Source organism: Phoca vitulina, unplaced genomic scaffold (assembly GCF_004348235.1).
Source record: "Phoca vitulina isolate PV1807 unplaced genomic scaffold, GSC_HSeal_1.0 scaffold19, whole genome shotgun sequence".
Taxonomy (NCBI): domain Eukaryota; kingdom Metazoa; phylum Chordata; class Mammalia; order Carnivora; family Phocidae; genus Phoca; species Phoca vitulina.
The window spans coordinates 16,374,464-16,384,182 of record NW_022589722.1 but is presented as its reverse complement, the minus strand read 5'-3'; the positions used below and the strand labels follow the sequence as shown (position 1 = coordinate 16,384,182).

At 51.4% G+C, this 9,719-nt stretch overlaps 2 protein-coding genes across 5 annotated transcripts in view; one reads left to right on the top strand and one right to left on the bottom strand.

The window, feature by feature from the left end:
* Positions 1–1,220: 1,220 nt before the first annotated feature.
* Positions 1,221–4,038, bottom strand: ASCL1 (achaete-scute family bHLH transcription factor 1). Of its 2 annotated transcripts, none has more exons than XM_032416588.1 (2): positions 2,724–4,038; positions 1,221–2,354 (listed from the first exon to the last, which is right to left on the bottom strand). In XM_032416588.1, the coding sequence occupies exon 1, from the start codon at positions 3,458–3,460 to the stop codon at positions 2,771–2,773; it is 690 nt and encodes a 229-aa protein (XP_032272479.1). In that variant the 5' UTR covers positions 3,461–4,038; the 3' UTR covers positions 1,221–2,354; positions 2,724–2,770. The 2 variants fall into 2 exon arrangements, with proteins under 2 accessions (XP_032272479.1, XP_032272478.1); XM_032416587.1 differs by having other exon boundaries at positions 1,223–2,360.
* PAH (phenylalanine hydroxylase) overlaps positions 3,430–9,719 on the top strand; it is a 105,158-nt gene continuing 98,868 nt past the window's right edge. For 2 of the 3 annotated variants that reach the window (XM_032416584.1, XM_032416586.1), the window contains exon 1: positions 3,467–3,510. The gene's annotated coding sequence lies outside the window, so the exon portion shown is untranslated. Of the gene's footprint in view, positions 3,511–9,719 lie in introns of all 3 variants that reach the window. The other variant, XM_032416585.1, reaches the window with a different exon arrangement.

Sequence of the window (9,719 nt, the reverse complement as noted above, 5' to 3'; positions counted from 1 at the left end):
GTAAGCTCTAAATTGGCCCACTGCTGGCAGAAAGTCCGATTATTTATGGCGATGAGGAATTTACTGATTTTTTTTCCCCTTAATTACGCTCATCTCTTTGAAAGGGACTGAAGCTTCAATGTGCATTCTATAGAGGGTCATTTAGCAAAATGACATCAGACGCTGTGGCGTGCTCCATGCATCGCGGCTTTAAAAAATGATTATTCTGTGCCACTAAATGGTATAGATGTACCAACACAGACTAGATTTTTAACTCTGGAAGACGTGCTGGCTCTCCGTTCTTTGTTGGGTTTTGTAAGATGCATTTTGCGCTAGGCTTTCCGCTTGGCTGGAGACACGCAAACTGAATCTGCAAGTAATGCAGGCGGCGAGCGAGGAGCCGGCGAGAGAGGGGGTAGGATTCTGATCACGTCCTTGCTAACTGACAAGAAGCAAGCCAGCCAAAAACCCACCAATTTCTTTTTGAATCTTGGTAATTGGGTACTTTTACACGCAGCTCACGCTATTCGGATAGAGTCACAAGCTCAGATAGGCCAGTGTCTCAAAGCGACCACACATTTCTAAGGCTTTTATTCATTTAAATCTAACTCCTTCTACAAGGAATTCCTATCTTACGTGTCCTTTACTTAAAATCAATATGGAAAGTGTGTGGAGTGGGGCAAAGGAAGAGAAAACGTGTGCCTAGGAGTGAAGGAAGAACACACCCATCACTGGGAGGACTGCGGGGGCTACCTCCCGCAGGCCCAAGCTCCAGTACCACCAGCCTTCCACCCAGCCCTAATGTCCATTATTCCATCCAGTCTTTCCAGTTTCACAAAAAGAAACTCCGAATGGGGGTAAGGGTTAGAAAGTAAGGTGAGGACCCTCTCTTTCCAGTTCACATTCTGGGGACTTTTAAAAATATACAATCGTCTCATCAAAAGATGTCGCAGCCATTATTCAGCACCTGTTCTTTAGGTGTACGTGCATGTTTGCAGCATAAAAGGGGAAGAAAGCTGTCTTTGCTTTGTACATCTTATGTAGGTCTTTTCCCTCTACATTCATTATAGAGTCACCTCGGGTAGGACTGGTCATAGCACTTATCTTTCTCATTTCTGCCACTTGGCATGTTTTATACCACCCTCTTGTCCCCCGCCCACTCCTTTCCTTTGGCATTTCGAAAATAACTTGGACAGGGACAGCGGAGTCAAGGAAGACTTGGAGGCAGCTGATTATTTTCATTTGTAAAAAAAGAAAAAAGTTTTATTACGAAACTAGTTTGTATAAAACAGGGTTATACACGTTTCTTGTAAGTTTGTAATAAAACAGTAAGAAAAAAAAAAGGCAGTGATAGAAATTTCCCAAAGGGCAACCTATCAAAACCAACTGGCTGCCATACTTTACGTTTGGACAGTAGCTGCATAAACTTTGTTCTTCTTGAACAGTATTTAATAACATCATTAATACATTAACAAAGTTTCTATAAAGTAAGACACATTGGTGCTGAAGTACATCTGGTGGCGTTTTGATCTCACCTATGAGGAGAGTTCTTTACAAAACCACATAGGGGAAATGGCAGTTGTAACGTGAACTACACATCTAAAATATGCAGAGGTAATAGCATTACATGTTAAAGTATCAAGATATACACATTTTAAACCATTTGTACAAAACTCTATAAATTTTTTCTCTCTTTCTCTCTTATGTACAAAAATATCTTAATATATCCCCAAACTGGTTAGGATAGATACAAATAGATTTTTCTTATAATAAAAAAATTCACAAAAGATTGGAAGCATTCTATGATGAAAATAGTAGAAAAGATGGTGTGAGGAAATGGGGTTTAGGGAACCCCCCCAAGGATCGGAGTTTCAAAGGACTGAGTAGAGCATAATTTCACTGCAGACAAATGTCCACAGCTTATTGGGATGGGGGATACTGAGACGAAAGACACCAACCCATTTCTACAGGACTAAGAACTGCGCTTTCAGAGAGGGCGGGGAGGTGAAGGCACCCTAGCAAGTGCTTTCTGTTCTGCCTGTTACTGGTGGGTGGGAGTTTCTACAGGGCTGTGCTGCTCCCTTCCGCCAGCAGCCCGCTGCTTTTGCACACAAGCTGCATTCTGCGCTCTGACTCAGGTCCTAGTCACCCTTCATAGCTCCGTAAATGATTGGAGTGCAAAGATAACAGTTCTGAGTGCATCCCCGTTTTTGCGAGAGAGCCTTGCTTCTCAGGCATGCATTGCTTAGTTGGTCTTGGGGTTGGTGGCCTGCTTTTATTTTGTTTTGTTTTTCTTTCCTTCTTCTCTTCTTCTTTTTTCTCCCTTCCAACATCGCTGACAAGAAAGCACTAAAGATGCAGGTTGTGCGGTCACCCTATAACTTAAGAAGAAGGGGAGAGGTTAGTGTGAACTTGGAGGCTGGCGGTGGGGGAAAGTGGAGGTTTGGGAGAGGATCTGTCAGGTAGAGCACCTCTTTTGACAGGTCAGAGTACTCGGTTCTCCAGCATCCCCCCCACCTCACCCCACCCTCAGTCCTTGGCGAACTGGGCAAAGCCACTCTCAGAGGCCAATACTGAAACTAACAAACCAGGATTTGAAGTCGACAAACTTTTTACAAATTCTTTAAATCAGCCACCCCCTCCCCCAATCTCCGTGGAGACAGTCCCCCTCCTCCAGACACTAAGACGGAGGAAAAATGAGGAAGATAAGAAAATCATCCTGTTCACTCCCAAATGCGACCTACCTGCCTCCAAAGTCCATTCGCACCAGGGCCTGACGAGGCCGAGCCCCTCAGAACCAGTTGGTGAAGTCGAGCAGCTCTTGCTCCTCGGGGCTGAGTGGGTCGTAGGAGCCCTCGTCGGACGAGTAGGAGGAGACCGGCGAGCCGGCCATGGAGTTCAAGTCGTTGGAGTAGCTGGGGGAGATGGTGGGCGACAGGACGCCAGCCTGGAAGGCGGCGCTCACCGCGTCGTGCTCGTCCAGCAGCTGCTGCAGCGCGCGTATGTACTCGACCGCGGAGCGCAGCGTCTCCACCTTGCTCATCTTCTTGTTGGCCGCGCCGTTGGGGACGTGCTCCCGGAGGGTGGCAAAGCCCAGGTTGACCAGCTTGACGCGGTTGCGCTCGCGCTCGTTGCGGCGCGCCACGGCGGCCGGCTGCTGCTGCGGCAGGCTGTAGCCGAAGCCGCTGAAGTTGAGCCGGCGTTTGCAGCGCATCAGTTCGGGCGAGGACGAGCGCTGTCGCTTGACTTGCTTGGACGCTGACTTGTGACCGCCCCCTGAGGGCTGGCCGTCGGCCGCCGGGCTCAGCTGCGGCGCCTGCTGCTGCTGCTGCGCGCTCTGCGCCGCCGCCGCCGCTGCCGCCGCCGCCGCCGCCGCTGCCGTGGCAAAGAAGCAGGCTGCGGGCGGCAGGAAGGGCTGCTGGGGCTGCGGCTGGGGCTGCTGGCCGGCGCCGCCGCTCTCCATCTTGGCAGAGCTCTCCATGCGCAGCGGCCGCCAAGGACTCGCGGAATGGGAGCAAGCGGGGACGCGAGGTGCGGACGCGCGAGGGGACACAGACAGGACTTGGGTGCACGAACAGAGAGGGAAAGAAGGGGAGAGATGAAGAGGGAGGCCGGAGGGAAGTTAAAAAAAAATACAAAATCCCCGGGAGACTTCTTAGGGTGGGAGCAGAGAAGGTGCAAACGCTTTTCCTCCTCCCTCCACTCCTCCTCCTCCCTCCCCTCCTCCCTTCGCGGGTTGGCTTCAGGAGCCTCGCGTGGCGCTCGCGTGTGAGGCTGCCGCTAGCGCCTTCTTGTTTAAAAAAAAAAAAAAAAAAGGCAGAAGAAGCAAAAGTCAGTGGTGAGCACGCTCTGCTGAGTCTCCCGTTCCTCGCCCCCTAGGGCTGCGCTCTCTTGCGCCGGGTCTCGGTCTCTCCAGCCGTGGCTCAGGCTGTTTTTATTATTTTGTTAACTCCCTTTCTTTCTTATTTCCTTCTTTCACTCGCCCTCCCTGGCCGGTCCCCTGTCGGCGCGCCTTCCACGTTCCCTGGCCAGAAGTGAGAGAGTGCTGGGCGGCCGGAGTGCGTCCGCCTTTTCAATGGGACACCCAGCCCCACGCGCAGCCCTGGCCCCGCCTCGCCCCCCACTCCCCGCTGCTGCAGCGAGCGGCTGCAGCCCCCACTCCCCCCCTCCTCCTACCTCCTCCTCCCACCCACTCCCTAAACTCTCCCTCCTCCTCTCCCCTCCCCCTGCCCGGTCCCTGCGCCCGCTCCTTGCAAACTCTCCATTCAGCCGGGTTTGTTGTTGCAGTGCGTGCGCCTGGCGCGTGCCGGACTCCCGGCTGAATAAACAGGCGGCGCGCTCAGGGCGGGCTGCAGCCGGGGGTGGCTCTAGAAAGGGGGGGGGGGGCAGCGTCGCTGGAGGGGCTAATGGCCCTGGGAATTGGGGGTGTATGGGTGGAAATGTTTGGGGTGAAGTGCCTCGGGATTCTCCTGAGAACTTGGAGCAAAGCACAGAGAAGGGTTTGAGCTGAAAAAGTGCCACGGGTCGGGTGTGCAGGTTGGGGAGAATGGGGCTCTATTTTTCCTGCTTTCTTCTCCTATCTACTGTCATTCTCTTCAGCGTCTTTGCTGTTTGGGGGAGCTGAAGCAAATTGGCGATTGAAGTTTAGAAAGATGGGGAGAACTCTCTGAGAATTACTGGACTGTTAAAGTAAATAAAAGTACTGTTAAGACTGGGTTCTAGTCCCAACACATCCTCTCGCTAGCTCTGTGGCCCTTAGTAAGTGGCATCCGTTCCGAGCCTCAGTTTCCTCATCTGTAGCAATAGGAGTTTGGATTAGATGGTCTCCAATGTCCCATCCAGGTGTAAAAACTAGGATCTGCTCCCCACAATTGAGCAAATGTGGAGGGGACCAACAAGACTGGAGGTGATCTCATTGAGGGGTGGTTGTGATCAGAGCTATACGTAGGTGTATGGCAGCAATACCCACCCCCCACCCCCCCCCGCATGACCTCGGTTGCCTGTAGCATCGCCCCCCTTCTCAAAGGATTATTTCCGGACCGGCTGGGGGATGCGTAAAGAGGGGAGCGCTCTGGAGTATTCCCATGGTGGATCTGAGAAAAGAGATGGGGAGTGGTGGAGGTTGAAGGGCCAGAGGAGCTTCTCAGCTTCTCTGGTTGTTCGGCGCCGCCGCAGGCACCTCGGCGGCCTTGGCGCAGCCTCCATCCCGCCCCAGGCGTGTGCCCGGCGGGCCGGTGGCAGGCGACTGGGAGCGGAGCCCGGCGGGGCCGCGTGCTGGCGCCGCGAGGGAGGGGGAGGCGCTTGCAGCGGTCGCTCGGCCGCTTGGACAGCGCCCACCCAGGCGCCCTTCCTGGGCCTCGGCCCTGGCGCTCTCTGGCCAGAGCCGGGTCCAGCTTTGGGGCGCCTTGGGACGCTGCTCTGCGGAGAATGCAGACCCAGCCACCGGTCCCATCTCTGCACGGCTCTGGTGGAGGCAGCAGAAGGAGGCTGGGGCGCGTCTCAGGTCGCGTCTACATAGACAGAAGGAAGAGGAGGGTAATCATCCGGTGGATTTGTTCAGTAGAGATAGACAGTTTTGATCAGAGACCTGAAAGCAGGGATGATTGTGGGGAATTATCCAAATAATCGTTTCTCATTAGACTTCCCTTTGTGGAGAAGGATCTTTCTAAAGGATCTGTGGGGGTGACCCAAGGAGCCGCCTTTGGTCTGTGTGACTGGCTGCGGGAGTGTTGCCAGAACAATAGCGGTGGTGATGGGCAGTAAGGACGGATGGCTCCGGAGATGAAGCACCGCTCTTCCCTGCCTTTGAAAACGTGTAGGTTTGGGAAGCATCGGACGGAACCATGCCAACAGAGACCAGTTCTGTAAACCTCCTTCCCCACACAGTCCCCTCCCCCACAGTAACCTGTGGCTTGACCCCACAGGACTGCTGGACTTGGTGGGATTTACACCTCTGTCCTCTCCTCCCACCCCAGGAAAGGAGTTGAGAGGACTCCAAGATCACTTTTGTGGAGGTCGTGGGGCCTAAAACAGAGCCACACCACCGCTTTCCTCCCCGAGGAAGCCTCAGACCACCTGGAGAAATAACGGTTGCTCAGGCACTCCTCCCCACCCACGTGCACCAGCTGTGAGCCCCGGGTGCAGGCCGCTAGGAGGCGTCCAGGAGAAGCCTCCTGTGCCCTATCCACTCCTCTGCAGCAAAATGTGGGGAGTCGCCAACACCGACGCATCTGAGGGCGTTTTCTTTCGCCCGCGGATTCAAGCGCCCTTCGAATTCAAACTCTTTCATTCCACATTTGACCAAGGTCCATGTTCCAGACTCTGGCATTCCTCTGCGCTGTAACCTTGAGCACGCCCCTCTTCCTCTACCGCCCTCAGTTTCTACATCTGTGCAGGAGTCGCGTGCACCAGCTCGTTTCGAGATGTGTCTACGAGTGCGGAAAATTTGCCAACAGCCAGCACGCGTTCTCAGTTTCCTTTTCGGGTGTGGACTTCACGCGTGCACGGAGATCCTAATTATGAGGGACTTCAAGGCCAGAGCCTACACCCAACCCCCATCCCACACACGCCATCAAATGGGCGCCCAAATAGAAGCTCCAACTAGTGAAGCCGTGCATTGTAGTGGCCCTACGCGTTGGCCTCCGCCCAGGAGAAAAGACAGCGGGCGCTGGGATCCTTCCGGCCCAGAACATTTGTCCTTATTCTCCCCGCTCCAGCCCAGAGCCAAATCCCATTCTCACCCTCCCCACTCCCGCATCTTCAGCCTGCTTCCTTAGCGGCTTTGCAAAATCTCCAAGAACTCAGGTGTTCCCTTCTGCCTATTTGAGTAAACGCCAAGGATGCTCCTCACCATGCCCTAACCCAGCAGCGTCCTGTCCATCTTCTCCAACCGGAAGTTAGAGTGGTCTATAGTTGTTTTTTAGGGACCTGGCCTCTGCCTTTGGGCACTGTGCACTACCAAAAGGAGTTTTCTACTGAAATTTCCTTTCTGGTGGTGTCACCAGTTTGGAACAAAGGACTGAGGCTTAAGAGCCCCTGAGAATCCTGCCTCTGACCCTGTGGCCTAGGTTATGATCCACCCCTGCGCGCACACACACCCCCTGAGAGAACTGCCATGTACTGTCCTGGGCCCAGGGAACCCTAGAACTTGCACTGGGAGATAAAGCAAATGGACTTGATTTGATATCCAGGCTCCATTGCCTAACAGCTGTGACTTAGAGCAAATCGCCTATATTCTGAGTCTTGGTTTCCTCATCTGTACCATGCCCATAGTTGTAGTATTTACCTCCAAGAGTTGTGAGGTTTCAACAAGATGGATGTGGAGCACTCTGGGGCAGGTCTACATTGGAAGGGATAAGTGAGACCAGCCTTCCTAAAACTATGAGCAAGTCACTGTTCACATAGCCCATCCAGGAAGGGGCTTGTGGGAGGATGGGGGTTCCAGGCTTCCTGGAACCACACTGTGATAATCACTTGCAGCCATTGTCCAGCCACTGGAGATCCAATGCCACCCTGTCCCACTGTCCCAGCACCTGGAAGTAGGTAATTCCTGTCATTTTGGAGGAAGGGTGGTGATGCTCAAAAATCAAGGAGATAGAGATAGGACCCAAGATTTTAACATAACACAGAGGCAAGTGAGATGAGATACAGGCCTGCACATAAAGGGGCTTTAGCAGAGCCATTGGCCCTGACCTCTAGCTTTCTGTGCCTCCCTTGCCAACCAGGGGGCCTGCCTCTGAGCAAGTCCCCTGGGCTTTACTTGACTAGGACACTCAAAATGCGATTTATCTAAATGTGGAGGGAGAAGAAAACCCACAAAAGGAGTGTTTAATACCTTCATCCATAAATGGAGTAGTGACACTTTCTTTGCTTATCTGTCAAGGCTGTCAGGAGAATTAAATCTGATGTTGTTTGTGAATTCACTTTGTAAATCCCTCCACACATGTCAGGGATCGCCATTCTTGTGATGGGGTGGCAGGACACTGACCTCCTTTGGTGCGTATTACCCAGAATATAGACATCCCAGAAAAATGGGATGGTTTCTCTTTCTCCTCCAAAACAATAAAAGCCCTTACCCTCTCTAGCATCTCAGGCCCCTCTTCTATGTTAGGGAATCCTGGAAGAGGACCTTACCATAGATGAAACCTTGTCTACCTTCAGCACTGGTATCAACAGGGTGAGACAGCTTTCCTAGTGATGCAGGGGGATCTGCCGCCCAGGAGACCAGAGGTCCCGGTGCCCCAAGTCTGCCACCTTCATTTCCACTCACCGTTGAAGGCCAGGCCAGTGCCACCTTTGCCTACATACTATCCTCAAGCTCCAGAATTGTGCACCTTCTCTCTGTGGAAAGGAGTTATGACACATATTTCTTAAAAGGCTCCATCTGTGCTTTTTCTTTTTGGGGGAGGGGAGTTAACATTAAAAGTGGAACTAGATTTTCCACTGAACAGATCATTTAATAAAATTATATTTATAGTGGATCCTGAACAAAGAGCAAAGAAAGTACAAAGATGAACACAGTCCTTCGATTCTTGATTTGGAGACAAGATTTTTAGTGCAACCCTCAATTTGGGTGAGCGCTAAGCCTCAAAAGCCACGGATGCTTCAAGAAAAGTGAGTATACAAGGTGTTCATAGCAGATACTGGGTTTCCAGTAGCTATAACACAGGACCGCTGGCCTGAGGTGGACGCTGCTTCTAAGCCTGTACTTAATACTATCCTACCAAGGAAAAAAAGCTTCTTACTCTTTAATCTATTGTCTCCAAGCTCACCCTTCCCAAGGTAACTCCAGAAACTTCTGCTGCCCAGCCCGAGTTGGGTCTGACCAGCCCGGAATGGCCTGGGAAAGGGGGGTGTGGGGGGTGGGAGGCAGAGTAGCATAAACCACGGATTTGGCTTGCCTCCTTGGCCACAGCAGCCAGGCCTGCACCTGCATTAAGGAATCCAGGCTTCAAACAAATCTATTTGCTTTTTCAATACGCCTTAAAAAGAAAAAAAAAGCTGGAAAAACAAAACAAAAAAAAGCACAAACTATTATTTTATTGTGGCTTCTTGGTTGGGGAGGGGAGATTCAGGTGGGGTGAGGGAGTAATTTGCAGCCACTCTCACAAGTCCTTTTGAAGTTCTCCAAATAAGGAGAAGTAACGCTGCTAAGTCTTTATTTTTTCTAAAGCCCCATTTACATTATGATTAAATACCTTCCTGGGATAAGCATAAAGAAAGTCGTTAATCTATATAGCTCTCCAAAGAATCAATACATTCTAAACTTTTGTAGGATTTGTTACACTCTATTTTGTTACAGTAGGCCAGCTCCTCTCAGTCTAGGCACATGGCTCTCCTCCCCTCCCTCCTCCCCACCTCCTCCAAGAATGAAAATAAAGTAAAGGTCTTTCACGGTAAACAAAACCAGCTGATTCTTCACAGAGACCCCATGAATAGCTGGAGAAGAAAAAAAAAAAACTTACAATAAATGGTGCATTTTTTTCTCTGCTGGGTATAGTATTCAAGGATCAGGGCAGTATTCAAACAGAGGTCCATTTTTTGCTCAGCAAGAGAGTTTAGAAAAGAAGCGTGGGGTCCATTCAGAGCTTTCCCCCCTTCACAATCGCAGGGTTCTATGAAACCTATATTCCATGCCTTGTCGGAGTGTTTCTGGGGACCAATTATTGCTTTGTTGCAGGGCTTCTTTGCTGAATCTTTGAGCAGCAAGAAAAAGCGCTCTCGAGTCTACCCTTATTTTG